This window comes from Centruroides sculpturatus, unplaced genomic scaffold (genome assembly GCF_000671375.1).
Source record: "Centruroides sculpturatus isolate CEXI.00-Female unplaced genomic scaffold, Cexi_2.0 scaffold1059, whole genome shotgun sequence".
NCBI classification, from domain to species: Eukaryota; Metazoa; Arthropoda; class Arachnida; order Scorpiones; family Buthidae; genus Centruroides; species Centruroides sculpturatus.
Genome location: NW_019385429.1, coordinates 178177 through 199154, shown reverse-complemented (window position 1 = coordinate 199154; position 20978 = coordinate 178177). Strand labels below are relative to the sequence as shown.

The window sequence follows — 20978 nt, the reverse complement described above, 5'->3', positions numbered from 1 at the left end:
GCTCTGTATTCCATTAATCCTATTCCAACACACGATTTAAAAAGTCCCTCTTAAAATAATTCCTTTAAATTCGAGATTCACTAAATTAGGTGTTCATTAAATTGAGAAAACCTTAAATAAAAATCACACCACAACAAATGTAATGAAGTTATTGAATAAATTTTATTTTAAAAATTTTGAATTTTGCTTTCCCAAATTGCCAAACAGAATTTTTATTAGAAAGCAAAAGTAACAAATTATTGCGATGGTAGACAATTCTTCCATTTGGCTTGCATCTTCTGTATGAATTTGCAATAATCGATGTTCCCATTTTCATCCACATTCGCTTGCTTTATCATATCGTCCACTTCTTGTTCGCTCAACTTCTGGCCCATAGTGGTCATTATACGGCGCAATTCCGCTGCATTCACTAAGCCCGTTCCTTCCTTATCAAAAAACTTGAAGGCTTCTATTATTTCTTCGTCCGAATCGCGCTTCTTCATTTCTTTGGCCATGACGGACAGCAATTTGGAGAAGTCTATTTTACCTCTCCCATCAGGATCTATTTCTTCTAAAATGTTCTTCAACTCGTCTTCTTCCAGTTCGATCCCGGCTGCTTTCATCATCTTTTCTAAAGAATTCAAGGATAATTTTCCATCCCCATCCGCATCGAACATGGAACGTAATTCCTTTATGGGCTCGCAGTGATTTCCGTCTTGTTCGGACATTTTTTTTCTTTTTGCTTTCTATTCTTTACGCAAACAAGAATCGGTCCGTGTTCTATTATTTGAAATAAAATTTTAAACTGTCTCTCGAGCGCAGTGACGAAAATTTACAGCATTCGAATAAAAATTTAAAAATTTTCACTTTTTAAAACTAAAGGAATTTATTTTATAATTTCAAATATTACCGAAAAATTAAAAATGTGGAACTATATAAGCCAGTGGTTCCCAAAGTTTTTTGATTTTCGGCGCCCTTGCTAAATCCAGATTTTCCCAAGGCGCCCATGTCAAAATCTAACAAGTACAATTTGCAAACTAACGAAATAGCCAATATTTTTTTAAATTAAAGAATTGGGACGTTAAGTAAAAAAAATAAATAAAACGCGTATTTAATAAGATGATAAAAAAAAGGTGATTGAACAAATTCAATTAATTATAATTAGTGGGATGGATGAGTTTGTTGATTATTTCACATTTTCTCAAATCTTTGGATCAAACTGGACACAACCATCCTCGTTTCCTTCTCCACATTGATTTTCGTGCAATGCTTAGTTTTTAGCACAGCGACAAACTCAGCTTCGCACAAATAAGAAGTTGCAAATGGAATTGATTCTCTGAGCTTTTATCACTCAGAAGGGATATTCATCTTTTACTGATATCCAAAATTCAGTTAATTCCATGCTGCTAAATTTTGTTTTCAACGTATTGTCGCAAGACAACTCAATAAGATTCTCTTCTTCTGCATCAGTAAATTCAGATGGAGCACTGGCAACTTGAATCTATGCAAATTTACCGATGATATCATTTTGAAAATATTTCAGAAACCAGATAAGATGTGACAAATGTTCTTCAAAACTAGATTTCATATCTCGAGAGAAATCAACACCACTGGAGGTCAAAAACTGTTACAACAAGGGGAATCATTCTTTTCCCCAGTCTTCATTTATTTTACTTTTCCATAGTTTTAATTTTTTTAAATAAAATCTGACATTTTCTCAATCCACTTTAAAAGTTGTGTGTTGTTTCCCTGTAGGCAGAGATTCAGAGCACAGAGCATTCAGTTTTTCAGCATTCAAAAATATCACGTAAGTATGCTAATTTACAAAAAATCTACATTCACAAAATTTTCGGCATACTTGTGGTTTTCTTTTTTGAGAAAAATATAAATTTCCTGTCGCAGTTCAAACGTCCACGAGAGAGCCATCTCTCGTGATAATGTTTTGTCTCGAGCTCTCTCGTGCTTTGTACTTTCTCGAAGTGCTGTATCCTCACATAGTTTTTTGAAAAATCTTGCCTTTAACGGCTGAGTTTTTATAAAGTTTACTACATTTACTACATGTTCTAAGGCCTGGTTCAATGCAGGACTCAAATATTTTGATGCTAGTACTTTCCTGTGAATAACGCAATGGATCCAAAGTGCATCAGGGTTTTTGCTTCGAAAAAGTGCTTGCAATCCTCCATAACACCAGGACATAGAACGAGCACCATTAGTACAGATACCAATGCATTTGGTCCATTCCAAATTATTTGAGAATATAAAAATATCAAGATTTTCATACAAGTGTACAAGTCGTGAGCCTTAGCACCAGCAGTGATACTTTTACAAAAGAGAGTCTTTTACAATGTTATTACTATCTACATAGCAAATCAAGCAATCAAGTGAGCATCGTTATTATTATCTGTGTCCTCATCCAGCTGCAACCCAAATTCCTTCCCTTTTATTTTTTCAATTAACTGAACATTGGAAGTCCTTCGTTATGTGGAAGTCCTTCGTTATTCTGCGACTGATGGTGTTGGACAAAGGCACTTTTGAAAGCTGCTTCCCAGCCGACTCACCGATCATAATGTTCACCATATCTACAGCAGCCGGTAGAATGATATTTTCTGCTATTGTATGAGGCTTTTTACATTTTGCGATTCTATGTGCAACCTTTATTATCGAATCAGGACGGGTCAAGGAATCCCCATGAATTTTTCGGGTGGTGGTCCGTTCGGATATGTCGGACTTTGTCCCTCACCACCCGGTCGCTCCATTGTGTGGGCCTGGCCGAAACCATAATGGGCCTGCTATAAGAGACCCTCTTAGTGCCCACAGGGCGGAAAGAGTATTTAAAAAAAGTTAATGATTTGCACTAGGTCTGCTAGATGTCGCATCTTATCACATTGAATTGAAAGTGGAAGTAAAATTATGAAAATTTGTATTATTTAGTGGCGCCCCTGTGAGGAAGCAGTGGCGCACACTTTGGGAACCGCTGATGTAAGTGATCCGGATGGCCGAAGCGTTAAGGTGTTGGCCCACCGCTTTTGGGGGACCTTGGCTCTCTTTTTTTTTTCTTTCTTTTTTTTTTTACTCTTTCCGCCCTGTGGGCACTAAGAGGGCCTCTTTTTGCAGGCCTATTATGGGTTCGGCCAGGCCCACAATCGGGCTGCCGGGTGTGAGGGACGGGGCCCGACATATCCGAACGGACCACCCCCCGAAAAATTCTTGGGGATTTTTTCGACCCGTTCGGATTCGAGCCCGGGTCCCCCAGAGCGGTGGGCTGCCACCTTGACCGCTCGGCCATCCGGCCGCTGTCAACAACCATGGGAAATTTTTTTCATGGGAGATTTGTCGGGCCTTTTCCTTCGCCCCGATTGTGGGCCCGACCGAATTCATCATGGATATGATTTTAGAGGGCTCTTTTACTGCCCACAGGATGGAGAATCAAAAAAACAAAAAAACGATTCAATGCCCTAACAAAGAAAAAGTGTATTATAAATAGTTCTTTTCACTATTCATATCGTAGAGAGTTTTCTTTATCCATTCTTCAGGTCAATAAGTAATAATAATAGCTTTTTTAAATTTAATTCAAACGAATTCTAAGAAACTCCACATTCATAACGTTAACCCAGAATTACTCAACCATTTCCTCTCCCTGTATATATATATATTTACCCACCAGAGTGCGCCGAACTCGATGCAAGATGGCGGTAGTGTATTTCGGTAACTATAGTAACAAGTAGACGAGACTCGCACAAAAGAAAAGGAACAAACCTTACTCATTTATTTCGTTGAAAATCGTTAATCGGAATCGCTTTAAAGATGGAAACGTCTTCGATACGGGAAAAAGTCGAGGAGTATTTCACTTCGATCAACTCGACCGCCAATCGTTTGATGGCAGACGTAGAATCAATAAAACAGCAGAAGGGAGAGATTTGGGATCAAATGTCTTACAACGAACAATCGGAAGCGTTGTGGAGGAGTTTGGTGCAGAATGAAATAGAGGAGAAGTACAATCGACACCCGAAACATGTTCCGGAGGTCGATTATTTCCCCGTTCTTCGCATTCGTCCCGGGGAGAAGATCGTCGTCGATGATGAAAGTGCTAATTCCCGATCGGGAAGACCGTTCGTAAGTTGTCTTAATGTCTTATTTACTAAACAAATTCATTTTAAATTATAATTTTTATTTATTTATTATTATTATTTTTTGTTTAGTTTGATGTTAAATAACTACTCAAGGATAAATTATTTGCTTTCTTTTTATTGTATTTACAATTAGCATACTTTAAATAGGAGGAGTTGGGGATTTTACTCCAGCTCCTCCCATTTTTTCTATGGATAGGAAAGTTGGGGAAAAAGCCCTGACTCCCCTGTCAGTGGAGCCAGGGCTTTTTTCCCAGCTGCCATTGGTGGAGCTGGAAAAAACTTCCATAGTATTTTCTGTTCCCTATGAATTAACTCTGTTTTTACTAACTTAACTCTGGAAGTGCTATGGCATTGCTTTCTTGATTACCCATGGGTCCCAATCGTTCTTGGGTGGTTAAGATGATGACCCCAAGGTATTTCCCTGAGTTACTTTCTCCTAAATGCTATGGATTGTTTGTCACAAGACGTTCGAAGATACTTTCCTGAGTTACATGAGGTTTTTACTAAAGAATAAAATCTGTAATAAAGAAACATTCTATGTATCTCGTTTGTCCAAAAAAAATGACAAAAAATGGCCCATTCTATCCTTCAAAGACCCTGCTTTTAAATAAACGTAATTTAAAATGCAAATAATTTCGGTGTTGTAGATTTATGCTTATGGTAAACCTTAACCTAGGTTATCCTAACCTCCGACAGATCGATCATTGTCGGAATTGAAGTCACCACGCTGGAAAAACTTGTTCTTAATTATGTAACCTCAGTTTGGTAATGATCTATTGATGTAGATTCTGATTATATTGAAAGAATGTGAAGAATGAAATGATGCTAAAAGTTATAGGTTAAAAAAATATATTAATGTGTAAAATCAATATTGATTTTGAGTTGATTTTGATTATTAAAATAGGGAAGGTCTTTTTTTTTTTTAATATCACATTATAGTTATCATCATTACAAACAGGAATTTATTACCTTGTTATACTTGTAATTATAAAAAGAAAAAAGTGAGGTTATGCAAGATTGTAATAAAAAGAAAGTAGACTGTTTTTTTAACATATTAAATTTTCTATTGTGCCTCTGGTGGCTAATTATAATCTCAAATAAAATTAAAATATAACAAAATATGGTAAAGTCTCGATTTAACGGACTAAAAATTTGACCTAAAGGAAAAATTTAAACCTTTTTTTTAGTTCACAAATAAAGCATGTTAAAAGGTTGGGTCAGAGAGCTTATGAGCATAAATTACTCAATGTACTGTACAGTACATTATAATAACATCTTAACACATCCCTTGTGTTGTAAATTTAATATTAATAAATTTGATTTAGTGGCCTTATGACAATAGTGGACACCATTTCCCCCTATCAGACACTAAATTGACGGCTTACTATATTGAAATTAATATCGTAATATTTAGTTTTTTTTAACTATTTAATCAATTACTACTGTAAAAATTGTAAAAAATCAACATTCTGTAAACTGTTAATTTTTCCCACAAAAACATTGTCCTAAAAATTCCAGATTATATATACTTAATCAATAGGCATATTGTCTGGTAAAGTAGCTTTGGTACAGCTCAACAAGTAAACTGACAATGTTGTTTGTTTTAAATGAAACGGACTGTCATCTGCTTATTTATTCAGTTGTATTTAAAGCCAGTTTACTAGATAATGTGCTTGATTTTTTACGTACAGTAATAGATATTATGTATGATTATGCTAAATAATCATACATAATATCTATTACGTACAGTAATCTTTAAAATATATATAGCCTATTGTAAATTTTATATCATAAAAAGTTATTTGTAATTTAAGTAATATTATCAATTAAAACTACTTGACATAATACAGTCAATTTCAGTAATCCAGTTCCGTCATTAATTTGGTGTTAGTTTTGGCAGCATAATTTTGAATTTTGGGGCCACTGTACCAAGCTGTTGCTGCTGTTTGGGATGATTGGCATTGCCCAATATATAATAATGACAAAATGTACAATAATTTGACAAAAATTTTACATTTAATTAATTAATGTGTATATTTTTCTTTATTAACCAACTTGTACTGATTTATAGGATAATTTTTAAAGGTAGGGTAAGATGGTTAGCTGTTGGGTTAAACCTAATCATCAGTAATCTGACAAAATCACTTACCCAACACCCTACAAGTCCCAACAATGCCATTAGTGATGGTCAACCTGTATAGAAAAGAAATAATATTTATATACAGTTAATCTTAAAATTAACCAATAATTGTTAATATGGTTCATCATCTTTTGACAATAAAAACAATCGTTGCTGCAATTTTCTTGTTATTAAATAAATAAGAAATATAATCAACTGAATTTTTATTCCAGTGACTATAATCATTTTGCTAAGTGGTCATTCAATAATGGAGATGAGTTCCTGTTTTTGAGAATGATCAATGGAACAAGAAGTAGAAAAGAAATATTATTTTTTAAAATGAGAAAGTATTTTGTGTGATAGATAAGATATTAATCAAGCTATTTCATTTGTCAGTCAGTTTATACAAGAATAATTTCAAAATCAGTAACAAAAGAGAAATAATATCAAAAGTTTATCGTCATATGCTTTTTTAATGCATCATATGTTTCAGTTACTCTTTTTCTATTTCATGTAAAATTTCACTGAATATTATTTGATTCTTTCTCCATTCTGTAACCATTACTCGAAACATACATGCAGTAAATTTTCAATAATAAGCATTATGTTGCAATGAGAAGATTAAAACTTTCACAAAATGTTGAGGTAGGATTATGCAATTGACCATAACATAAATGAATTTTACAGTTTTGCCATAATGCACAATATAAATTTAGTCTCATTATGTTTCAATTGGACCTCATAGGAAAAAAGTAATTTGGATTAAAGGTAGACAATTCAGTTGCTATTTTTTGTCCAATTTAATACAAGATGGCAACTTAATTGCAACTTAAAATTAACTTAATCACCTACCTTTAGTCTAAATTACTTTATATCTATGTATTTAATTAGCCAAGTTATGGCCCAATGAATCTGATGTTATCATTTGATTAATAACATCTTTAATGATACAAAGTACTTTATTATTTATTCAAAGCTTTTATAATCAGTGCCATAAGGCAAATGGATACCTCAACATAATAGGACCTCAGTAAGAAAGTAAAATCTTCATATTGACCAATTTTGTTGAATAAAAAAAAAACCTGAAAATCATCAATTTGATAAAAAAAAATTTTTCAGAATTACATTTCATCTTATTTACAGTCATTAAACTTATTTCTTCCAAAATTTCAGAATAAGTTTTCTTTGATCTTAACTGCAGGAGGAAAAGATCTACTAAATAATTTGCTAATATAGTCTTTTTTGACAATATTCTACACCTGCAGAACATAAGATATAGTCAATCATTGACTTTTCTGAATAATATTTTAAAGAAAGTAAATTTTGTCTGTATATTACTTTAAATTCTTACATTCAGAATGAATAAATTATTCTTTTGTGTTACTAATATTTGAACCATTATAAATGAAAATGATATAAGTCCATTAGTAATAATCATTAATAATAATTATTATTGATTATTACGAATTAAAACACCATTAATCAAATCTGAACATTTTTTCATGTGGATTCCTTATAAATTTGAAAAAGATTAATAATTTAAGAACTCTAACAATGAGCTGCATAACTTTCCTGGTTCTTACTGTACTTTTTAAAATAAAATCCCATAAGACCTGCTTAATGCAGGGATACATTCCTAGATGACAAAGCACTAAGCGAAACAGCATTAAACGAGGTCATTTTAACATAGAGTAAATAGGGAAAGGGAAACACATGACCAAAAATAAACAGATTTTATTTTATTAAGTTATTTTTATATTAATTTGTATAATAATATATGTTAAATAACATAAACATATGCACGATGAAGGTCATGGCTCTTCTGAAATTCTTGTTTTTTGTGATAAAGTCTTGTAGTTTCATTTGTAGCTTTTTTTTTTCTTTCCTTAAGCAAATGTTGGTAGCAAGAGATTGCATCCAAAACGCCTCGTCTTGCTTTTGCACTCCTTTCAAAATCTGGATCATTCGCTATGATTTGATCCGATTTCGGTTATCATTACCAAACTTTTACTAAGGAAATCTGTAGAGAAATTCTTTGTGTTCTTTGTTTTCAGAATCCCCATTTTCAGTTCTACTTGAATTCCTTGTTCTACCAGTTCTTGAAGGTCATCATTGGTAGGGCTCTCAACAGAAACCTACAGTAACTCGTCAATATCCTGCTGGTCTACATCTCCTAGTCCTGCTGTATCGATTACGTTGACAAAATTGTCAACCTAACGATACAGCAATAGGCTCTTCTCGTGGAGAATCCTTGAATACCTTCAGCCATAACTTCTTCCACACTTTGTTTATGCATTTATCAGTTAATTCTTGCCAAGCGAAGTTGATATTGCATATGGCATTCATGATGATTAATTTTTTTCTAAAATTGCACCAAACAAACTTAGATTTAAGGAAAGTACAGCACTATGACGAATTACCACCTTTTGCTGATTGGTTCATGTTCATAAATACAGTTTAACCCGATTGTAATATCATCGGATGTAATGACAACCCAAATATAACATCAAATTTTTATCGATCCCATGATTTTACTATACTAGATTATGTTAAAAAACTCACTTTTAACATTTTACCCCTGTTTTAACATCATATTTAAAGCACTCCTAGATTGTTAAATAAAATTCGTAATCTAATTTTGTAAAAGAAAATACAGTACAAGTACTACATGCTCAGTTTATAGGGTCAGAATCCACTTCCTAGAATGACTGTGGATGGTACTCTCATCTGACTTTGGTGGGGTGAGGTTTGTCACCTCTTTAAACAACATGCCATCGACCAGGGAAGTGTGTAATGCAATAAGATTATTGAAAATCTTTTACAGGTCTCAGAAAACTTCATTGAAAATAATGAATAAAGTGTACGATTTAGAAAATGACATTGATAAACAATTTTTAGGTGAAAAACACCTACAATCTAAAATAACTGACTTTTTAAAGTGAATACATGTGTCTTTTTAATTGGCATACATTAGTTTAACCTTTTGTTGCCTTTTGATTCAATATTGTTCTCAAAACCGGGAGTGCCACATTATTGAAACTTAATTAAGACAAATAGAAGTTTCTTATAAAAGGTCATTTTTGAAATTTTTAATTACATTGATGTAAACTTAGACATAATAATGTAAATAAAGTAGATTTAAACATTTAGTCTGCACTTTTACACGTACGATAATAAATTATTATTACCATAATAGATACAGTATACTGTATTACTATTAAGAAACAATTTTATGGTAATACATATGATGATAAATTAGAATGGATTTTATAATAGATTCTTAAACACTTGGGGTAATTTTTATGAGACTGAAATTATGACCCCGTACATAATGACACTTGGTTAAAACGTCAAAAAATTGCCAGCCCCATGGATGACAATTAGATTAAACTGTATTGTATTATATATAAATCAATAAAATGCTGTGATAATTTGAATTGGTGTAAATTTTGAGTTTTTTTTCCTTCAAGCTGACCACATTATATTGAATTAGTGTTAATCAAGGCAGCGTTAAATAAGCTCTTACTAAAAGTTAATAAAATTGTGTGCGGCACCATCTGTTATGATATTTTGTTATAAAACTTATATTATTAATTATTAAAAAATGAGCTTAATTACTCAACTTCACTGCCTGTAATCAGTGTTCTTCTTCTCCAAAGCAGAGGACTTTGCAAACACTTTCGAACCTAATGTGGTTCTTCTTCAGGCGCTATGGAATTATGGAATTCTCTATACGAATTTGAATTTCCAGTCAAGAATTTTTGAATGTTCCAGTTGAGAAATGAGCTTAATTTTGAGGGTAGTGATGAGTGTTATAAAAAAAAAATTGTAAATGCTAATAAAAGTAAAATCTTCAAGTCCAGTCCCACTCAAGATATGAAGTGTGATCCCCCCTCTATCTTTCCCTTGATCTTTAACCACCAAAATTTAATAGTATCAATGCCTCTTATATACAAGCTATTGTGCCAAATTTCATTTCTTAATCTTCTCCACATCCTGAGATATTAAATGAAATAGATGCTAACACACACAATTTTTTCCCCATTTTTGTTTTTTAATGTTTTGGGTTCAGGGTTTCAAAATGTGGATATTTGCAAAAAACCTGAAGGTCAAATTTGACACAATTTCCAATAATTTACTTGTGTTTGATAAATTTTTATTTATCCAACACATCATAATTAAAGTATGATCTCTTTGAATATAGAATATAAATTATGATATAATTTTTCCTAATAATTCTTGATTTCAACAAAACTATAATTTATAGTATTGCCTTGTATCTTTATTAAATAAAAAATATTTTATAAATGTCGTGCTTCTAAAATATTACATATTGTAGAACTGTATTCTCATTACATTGGAGTTTTCTTACAATTAATAATTTTATATCAAATAATTTCAGGGATGCTCTTGGAGAGATGAACACTCAGCTCCTTTCAGTTGGGAAACACAGGTAAATATAAATTCTGATATTATTTATATTATACAGTCAGCCTGTATAAAGCCGTTAGTATTCCGGGAAATAAATTACTAACAGAAACACTGTACTCCTTTTCAGAATTGATTTGTTCTGACATGTGGTCCTTATAAATCAATAGACTGTGACTGAAGGGTTGTCAATGGATCCGCAATACTTATGTCAGGACTGACACCACTGTGTCTTTTAAGGCAAACACAGAAACCTTGATGGCTGCTATTTCGGTTTTGCTCAAACGGTTGCATTTGTAGGCGCTTGGCTCAGGATGGAGATGGCCTGAGAGATAACTTGAAGTGCACACTACAACTCAATTATAAAGAAATAATACCCATTTATTTATGTAAGCTATTTACACACAAACACATATATATATAGGATAACAGAGTTCCGTTATAGTTTTTATATAGCATCATATAACGGATAAGGCTTATATAGCATAACATCTCAATTATGTTATGCTAAATCAGCCTTATCTGATTAGGTTTTACACTAGTAGGTACTGGGTTAACAGGTTTCTAGCTGAGAGAGAGCTTACATTATTATGTGCGATGCTAAGTACCTTGATAACTCGATTAATGTGTTGAGATAGTAGATTGCTGAGGTTTTCAGGTTCATTATGTCAGCTTATCAGTGTTCTTGGATCAAGAAGTTCAAATGTGTGGAGAATGGCAACAATGGACAGGAACGGTGGTCAAACGGATCAGTGATGGAGCACAGTTAAATTACATTCACATGAAAAGGAGATGGATCAGCAAACTCTCATCCTTGATTCTACCCTTGATTTTGACGCCCTCTTTAAGCTATATTACTATTTTCGACCAATAGTGAATATTTGTAGTTAGTTCCCAGTGACACATCAACAGGGAAAGGAAGTGACTCTGGGGTGAAAGATGTAATCATCCTCCATTAATTAAATTGAAAATTTTTTCTCTGGGATTTGAACCAGTTTAACTTTCGAAAGATGAAAACTTTTTCCCTAAAAAATTTCATCAAGTCTGGGCTCTCACAAGACTTTCCAATAGCCATTACAATGCAACTGGCATTCTTAGTGCTGCACAAGGAAGAAATAAGAAAACATTCCTTTTACAAATGCATTGTATCATCCAGGCTTATTTCTGCATGCAATCTTTCATTGCAGTTGTTGGCATTTTGAGCGCTGTCTGTCTGTAATGGAGAATTTTAAAACTTGTTGATTCAAAAGTATCCCTGTAATGATGTTTTTTTTGTTCTTGTGTAATGGTTGCATGTTCAGCAATGTATTCAATGTGTTCATAGTCTGCATTAAACTTTCATTTGCAAATTGCAATTGTGTATTCTGGATACAGCCCACTGAAGATCAAAAAACAGCAGTGCAAAATGATTTTTTGTCGTAACTACCCAAAGAGTGAAGTTCTTAATAGGACTTTGGTAAATAGACCGGTTCAAAATTTTGATGAGTTTCATTAACAAGGAGCATACAAAATCCATAACAGTAAATGGATGTGTTACAAATACAGGATGTCCCATAAAAAATGGTAAACAGTTGCAATTTATAACTTATATGGTTGATATAATAATTAGAAATAAATGTTTTTTTTACTAAAGTATACTATATGGCTGTATTTCTTTATTTTTTGTTGATAAAAAACCAATATTATGAAAGAAGTCTGTATGATTATACACAAATTGAATCCTCTTTCTTTTAAATTTTTTAAATATGAGGCAGATTGGTGGAAATAAATAATGAATCTTGGATAAAATGTAATTTTCTAAGTTGTCTTGGGACAATACATGGAAAGCACATTGTTCTTTGAAAGCCAGAACACTTAATTCTGATGGTGAGAAACCACCAAGGTAGTGAATCCATTGCACCCAGGGATGTAATTGATGCTTTTTCAGTATATTGGCATTGGCATTAATTTCATATCAGTGACAGAGGAGTTTGGAATTGGTGTAGATTCAACAATCTTTTAAAGTGGCTGATGGTGCTTTCCCACTGTTAAAAAAATTTAACAAAATCATTCTCAAATAGTGTTATCTGAAAGCTAAAGAATTTTCAAATATAGGTATTAAATATATTTTAAAAATCCTTATCAGTTATTCTATAAATAATTAGAGTAATAAGCATTTATATCTTGAGTAAGACGATGCACAGAATTCACTTTTGGGTTAATGGCGATTCACTTTTGATTTGGATCCAGAAGTGATAAAAGAAATTGCATCAGCTACTTGTCTGCAGAATTATCTTGTATATATCCACAAGATCTGTTAACAACTTATTTGGTTTCTTAAACAGTTTCAGCACTAAGTTTGAACAATGAATAAATAATTTCTGAATTTTTGACTTTTAGTGAAAACCAGTTGTAACTACTTGTGACACATTCCTGTCATTTGTCAGTGTTATTCAAAATCAGTTTGCCAGAATGTTAAAAAATATTCACCCAGTTTTCTCTCAAAGTACCAAAGCAGTAGACAGCAAACAACTTTTAATGATTTAAATTGACAAAATTAATTTATATGATAAACAAAAATATTATATTTAATATATTTGTGGGACACCATAGAAATGGATTCGGAAGGTATGAAAGGCCCTTTTTGGGGCCACTATTTATTGTTAAAGAGTGCCGAAGATATTGCAGCTTATCTACTGTTTGCCATAAAATATCTTAATACATTAATTGTTTCACAAACATTACTGCCAGATTGGCAATGTTTGTTAATTTTTCTTGTTTTCAATTATCAGGTATGGATTAAAATGTTATCCAGCATGTGATGATTGTGTGAAATGCTATATACTTATCTGCAATTCATTATTTATATAGGTATCAATATACATTTATCTATTTAACTAAGAGTCTGGCAGAGAAAAAGAATTAGATCTATATATATAGCAACCAATTCTTCGTTATAACAATGTAGTTTGTTCTAAACATATCAAGGCATTTTTAATTTTTTTTTTGGTCAGTCTTCATGACATTGAATGTAATTTACATAAAGGAAAAGGAACATTACAATATTACTTTTTATAGCAAGATCAGTTTGAATTCATCTACAGTGAAATTATGTTAACACTGCATCTGGTATGCTGGCAAACTGATAAGCCAGCATGTCCGGTTTGTCTTTGGGGGGAGTTATGGATGCACTGGGTATTAGTCTGTATTTATATGCAACTAGATAGTCAGTTAATTAAAACTAAAAGTAATAAAATAATAATTTTAAACTTAATTATTAAAACTCTGGCCTTTATTTTTACTTATAGTTTTGGTTTTTATAAAATCAAATCAATTGAAACTTAATATTTCTGTGTGTGGATAAAGTATTTATCCGTCTTGATCTATTTGGTTATATTTCATCCAGGAAGAGTCCAGTCTATTTATAGCACTTCTTTGTAAAGGGATAGTTTCTGTTTCCATTTCAGTTGGCAGTGACAAAACATTTTGCTTTTAATATACTGTATATAATATATAGAATAGATATAGATTAATCTTACTGTGTGCTTTGTACACTTTTAAGTGTTCTTGTTTCAAACCAACCAAGAGTAGGAATAGTCTTTCTAATACACCATTTCAATTTTTCCAATCATAAAAGGCAGGTTTGTAAGTTTTACTTGGAAAAATATGTAAAATTGTATACAAGGAATTTTTCGATTCCTTGTATACAATTTTACATATTTTTAATTTAACATTACAAACTGGAAAAATTTCATTGTCCGATTAGTTAGTATATTTGATAATCTGGCACCAGGTTAACAGAATGTTACTGAACTTCCAGCACAGAAATCATTGTAAAACACAAAAATGCAAACGTTTTTAGTCATTTAGGTGCCACCATTGGGTGCCTTTAGGAAACTCTTTCTAAGCGAATTTTTTTCAAATCTGTTCTTTAATATGTCACCAGTTCACTAATGTTAGAATGCGGTGTTTTAAATTATTTCATACAAAACATAATTACACAGCTATTTTGAGCATTTGTCAATATTATATATCACCACACACTGGGTTATATAAGAGTGATTTTCAGGTGGAAGACATCATTTCCACATCTTTGCTATTTATACGTTTTCCCAGATGTGAGTTTTTGTTTTCCCATGTTTCTAGGGTTCTAAGTTGTGATGTAGCTCTTTGCTAAAATACTACAGGAACTCCTACTTGATATCCACACACTATGTATACGATATTCTGATCATATAGAAAGCAGGACCTGACATCAGCAACATTCTAAAAATATTCAACAACAATTCACATGGGCTGACTTTAGAATTAGAACAGAATGATAGAGAAGCCCTCTTTCCAGATGTAAGAATAGTCATGAAAAATGACGGAGGTGCAAATTTCTATATTTCATAAAACTTTGTAAACTCTTATTTTTATGCCTTCCGCATCATAAGAAGCAATTACTACAATAAATAAGAGGCAGATTGAGGTGGACTTCCATCTCAACTTAAGTGTTACATACAAATAAGTAGCAAATTATATCCTATCTTGATTGCATTTAAACATAGTCCGACATTCTTTGACTCAAATGCAAAGGATACTTACAATTTAAACAAAACACCAGGAGTCTACTCCATACCATTGTATGATAGTAGATTTTAAAATAATCTCATATACACAGGAACCATTAAAGGTTAGTGGAATATATTGGGTGTCCAAGTCCCCATTAAGTACAACATTGCCAATGATGACTCTGGCCCAGGATGGTGTGTGTGTGATATACATTTCCCCAGATATGAGTTCCTGTGTATATAAATAACAAAGTGCAGAAATGATAAAAATATATTAGCCAGGACATAAGAATTCTTTTGTAAATTTTTTAAAGTATGTTTCAAACTATAAAAATGTCCAATAAATAAAAAGACAGTCAATTCCAAAAAGTTTTTTTTTACAAGTTTTAATGCTTAAATTGGATTATTTCTGTATTTTAAAGGACTGTTTTATAGGCGACCGTGTAGCCTAAAAAGGAAGGTCCGGTCGCTGAAGTTTATCCTGAAATTTTAATGGAAATAAAAGGTGATCGACCAAAGTTTTAACAAAAATTTTTTGGAATTGACTGTCTTTTTATTTATTGAAAAATTTTTACATCCAGCGAAATTTTAAAAATATAAAAATGTCCTTCATCTGTTGTCCCTTTGTACGCCTTTAGGATTAACAATTTCACTGGTAGAGATGAACCTTTCTTTAGAGGCTACTATTCCCTGCCTCGATATGTAGTGTTTTTTGTCCAAAGAAGAATTCTTTTGTGAATATTTTAAAGTATGCAGAAATGATGTTTGCCACTTGGAAATCATTCATAGATAACTTGTTTGGTGACAATTACACATCCATTTTGAAAGTATGTTAAATAACGACATATACAGTAGACCCCCCATAAAACAGGTTCATATAATATGGATTCGTATATCACAACGAAAAAATTGCGATCATATTCATATAAACACGCTAAAAGAGACTCGTATGATACGGTAAAACGTCATCACTGACTCGTGTTGCAACAGGATTGGTCGAATCTAGACCAATAGATATTGCACAAACTGTTGAGTTTAAACAAGCAGCAGACCTACTAAAACCATTTATTATTTAACGCCCATAAAAATTATATTTATATTTAATGATGTCTCCAAAGTTCAGCAAATTTTTCACAGAAAAATAATTTATCAGAAAACACGTGCCTGCCATTCGATGCGCCACTCCATGACGAAAACAAGCTTAAGCAATGGCGTCGTCGAACGGTGCACACTTGGTAAGTAACCCTACAAATTTTTTGTTTATAGCATAGTTTATATGGATTATTCCCAAAAAATTATATACGTTTTGGAAATGGTGAGTCAAATTAGTCTAGAATCAATTAATTTTATGGAAGAAAACCTTTCAAACAGCTGTAGTCCATAAACTGCATACGTGCCAGGCTGTGATTGGCTCATGTATTTAAGGACTCCTAGAACATGAATTTCATGAAACACGGAACGTATCTACCATGTTATAGGGGGGTCTACTGTAGTATGTTTTCCACAAAATAATTTTGAACATTGGAGTTTAAAAAATTATTTAGAATTAAATGTTGGTGAACTGGTGACATATAAAAGAATGGGTTCAAAAAAAGTTTGTAAGCTGGACTTGTGGTTCCGGAAAAAAGAAGCCTGTCACTGGTCCCTCCCTAAATGGAACCATAAAATGTATGCATGGTTGGTTTGAATTTACTTATTGAGTAGTACCAGTTTTAGTAAATCTTCAGTTGTATTCATTAAAAAATTTCTTGCCTGTAAAGTAAGTATATAACATTACTTTAGTTTCATAATAAGCATTATAAGACACACAGACAAAAAGTCTGTTTACAGTAAAATGTATGATTGGCTAACTTTTTATCAAAATCATGTTCCTCCTCCAAAACCTTGAGCATTGCCTTTTATAAAACAAAAGACAATGTTCTTTCATCATCATTAACTAACCCTGGGCTCATCACCGATTGGTGTCTGATGCCTCTTTCATTATTTTCTTCCATTTCTCTCTATTCATTGCCAAGTTTCTCAATTTCTGTATATTCGCTCCACACTTCTTCTTCACATCAATCCATTCTTTATATGGTCTCTCTCTTTTGTTAGATCCATCCATAATACTATAGACTAGAGTCTTTATTTTTTGTTTGCATTCATTCTTGTGATGTGTCTGAACAGTTGAAATTTACATTGTATAATTTTTTATAAGAGATTCTTTCCATATACAGTATATCCTATTATAAAGTTCTTCATTTGTGACTTTCTGCATCCATCCTATTTGTAAGATCTTTCATTCCATATCTTTTATTATTACCCATGTCTCACAGCAATACAGCATGCAGGAGAAGATGCAGGTGTTCAATACTTTTCCAGATTTTGTCCATTGCTTTCAAATTTGTTTTTGCCTTGGCTATTCTAATCACTATTTCTTTTTTGTAATCCAGATTATAGATTAGTTTGCTTCTTAATTATGTAAAGCTTGCTACATTTTCAATTTCTTTCCCATCCACTAGGATGTTTCTTGTTATCATCATCATAGTCAATCCATATCGTTTTCCTTCTTCATTAAGCAGATGTAATGTTTTCTTTAGTTATCATTGAAGAAAGTGAAGTACAGCTGTCATCTGCAAATCTCAAGTTATTGAATTTTACACCGTGAACTGATGTTCCCTGCATCTCTTGTGTCATCTTATCCATAACTAAGAGATTTATGAGGATAGTTGGGAATATAGGATCTCCCTTTCTGATGCCTCTTTTTGGTTTGAACCAGTTTCCTAGTTATGCACACAATCTCACTGCTGTTTCTGCATCATCATTAATATAGCTTAACAGGTTTATTAGTTTATGATTCACTTCATAAGATTTCAGCACTGCCAAGGTGACTTTTTGGTCTATGCTGTCAAATGCCTTCTGAAAGTCCACAAAGCAGGAATAATGTTTTTCTACTTTCTTCTTGTCTTTTCAACTAATATACATTTTCAAGGAAACAGAGAAAAACTAAGCTGAGTTTTGCTATGTTAAAGTAATTCAGAGGAAAAATTTAATGTAGAATAATCAAGAAGTGACCAACTGATCGTTTTGAATACACTTCTACTTTAATGAATTAGACAACTGCTGTAGTTCTCATCATAATTTAAATTCCTTTAATATTTCAGAGCCAACTTGACCTGCGTCTCTGTGGATTTCAAAAGAAAAATAATCCTCCCGTTCCGCCGGACAAGCTCGCTACAAAATCTCGTCTGCCCACTCCCGATCCTTCGGGTCCTCGCACGCCCACCTCCGTTTCCACAATGCGACCCAAAAATGCACCTCCGCCGCCGCCAGTCGACTACACCTTGATCAAACCAAGCAAGCAAGAAGGAAAAGAAACAAAGGAACAAAAAGATTCCACAAAGGATCCATCTCCAACAGGAGATAAAAATGTGAGTTTATGTTTTTTTTTTTTTTTTTTAAATAATTTAAGTAAACAGCACTAAATTATTTTTCTTGCAGACAATTCCTAAGACCGGTTTTGATTTTTTGGACAACTGGTAATGAAAGATGATGATACATTATTTGAAAGTTTTGTAGAAGTAATAGTGAAGTTTTTTATTTATATTTTATTTTAAAATATAAAAATTATAATTTATATAGAATCCCTTTTAATATCAGGAATATTAAAAATTAATTTATTTTAAACTATACATAAACACAAACAAAAGATGCACCAAAATGTACTTTCAGACAAGTGCTCACTTTCAAAAAAAATATTGCTATTTGCTAAACTTAGCAGTATTATAAAGCTTTAACAAGCAAACAATTTTAAATTTTACAATTTACGCAAAATTGTTTCATCGGCCAAGAGATGGTGGCAAGTAGTAGCTTTACCACGCCAAGAAATGCCTTTTGTTTTCTTTATACTTTGCCACACTTCCGTGTATGTAAATAAATTATTCTAACATTAAAATATTATAATTGCGTGCATAGAATAATATGCTATTTTAATGGTTTTTTTTGGACATTTCATATTGTCGTAGCAGTGTAAACATCGATCGAGCAAGAGATCTGTGAATTTTCTAGATGTCTGTGACCGTACTATTTTGTATTCTTTACAAGAAAGCAATTTTATATTTATAATTTATATGGAAAATAAAATAAAATTACAAAGAAAATCACAATTTTGTGTTTCAATTTTATATATTTTGATAGAGAGAGAAATTTTGAAAAACTGTCATTTATTTTAAGTTTAATTTAACGAAAATACTTCCATTCGTATATGTATTTAAATTCACCAAAAAGTGATGACAGCAAGTTCTAAATGTCCCTGCATAATTTGTATTTGGTACAGTTTAGTACCAGATATTAATTGTCTGGGGATTGTGTACAATTATGATAATAAATATATCCTATTTATTTACTGAGAGCAACTGCTGCATAGTTTTGTATCTTGGAAATACAAAATTTTTCTTTGGTCTTAAAAAACAGTGAATGGTTAGGTTAACCCTCAAATGCACAGAAGTGATTCTGTTTATTAAAAATTCTATTTTTATTATGAAATTCAATTATGGGGCAAAAGTAATGGTATAAAAATTTGAAACAATTTTCTACATGAAAAACTTGATAATTTTTTTTTCTCATATGATAATGCTTCGATGTTGCTTATACATAAAAACTACAAAATTTAAGTGAACCTCATGAGTTGTAAAGAAAGCACATCTAGTGATGCAGAAAAGACTAAAAATTATGGCTTTAGATGAGAAAGTGCAACTTATAGATAAATGTAAGAAGGTTTCTCATACATGACTGTATATTTGATACCAATTATTAATTTAAACATTCTATTACATTTTATATGTACAGTCGACCCCCCTATAATGTACGTTCCTATAACGACAATTCCTATAACGTAGCGAAAAAATTGTAGCAACATTCGTATAAAGCATCTCCTAAAATGTCTTCGCCAACTCGTTTCGCGACAAGATTGATAGAGTCTGGACCAATAGTGGATGAGCAGCCGAACTACTTTCCTCCGACCCTGCGCCACGCTACGGAGCGGCTAAATTGAGTTGGTATCGTCTGTACAGTATTATATATAAATTAGGTACTGTACATATAATTATATATTAATTAGGTACTGTATATATAATTATATATTAACTTATTGTAACTTTATTATAATTAAATATATAATTTCCGCCGCCTAGCGTGGCGCCACGCTATGGAGATTTTAGGCAATAAGTTGAGTTTATTATCATCTGTACAGTATGTAAATTAGGTACCATAAGTCTAATACAGCACTAATTTTATACATTTCTTGTGAAAGAAACACTTCTTATTCAACGGCCATAAAAATTATTTATATTAATGATGTCTCCAAAGGTCAAGTTATTTTTCTGCGAAAAATTATTTATCAGAAATCGTGGCCGCCGTTTCGTGTGCTGTTCCACGACGAAGACAAGCTTTGAGCAAGGGCGTAGTCGAACGGTACAAACTCGGTAAGTAATCCTATAATTTTTTGTTTATAGCATAGTTTATACAGATTATTCCCAAAAAATTATACGTTTTGGAAATGCTGAGTGGAATTACTCTAGAATCGGTTAATTTTATAAAAGAAAACCTTTCAAACAGCCTTAGTCCGTAAAGTTCACACCTATCGGGCTGCGATTGGTTCATGTATTTAATCATTCCTACAACGTAAAATTCGATTAGCGTGGAACGTATCTAAGCGTTATAGGGGGATCTACTGTATATAAATTGAAATCAGAGAGGTGGTGAAAGCTGATGGAATTTGTTCTGCTAAATATATGAGTTGTGTGATAAAGA

General features: G+C 32.3%; 2 protein-coding genes across 2 annotated transcripts; one reads left to right on the top strand and one right to left on the bottom strand.

The window, feature by feature from the left end:
• Positions 1-140: 140 nt before the first annotated feature.
• LOC111638893 (calmodulin-like) lies at positions 141-804 on the bottom strand. The gene has a single exon (XM_023384661.1). The coding sequence runs from the start codon at positions 705-707 to the stop codon at positions 237-239; it is 471 nt and encodes a 156-aa protein (XP_023240429.1). The 5' UTR covers positions 708-804; the 3' UTR covers positions 141-236.
• Positions 805-3654: 2850 nt separating this feature from the next.
• Positions 3655-19327, top strand: LOC111638903 (uncharacterized protein C1orf198 homolog). Its single transcript, XM_023384674.1, has 4 exons — positions 3655-4092; positions 10631-10681; positions 18332-18598; positions 18669-19327. Exons 1-4 carry the CDS (start codon positions 3784-3786, stop codon positions 18708-18710), a joined length of 669 nt encoding a protein of 222 aa, XP_023240442.1. The 5' UTR covers positions 3655-3783; the 3' UTR covers positions 18711-19327.
• The last annotated feature ends 1651 nt before the right edge of the window (positions 19328-20978 follow it).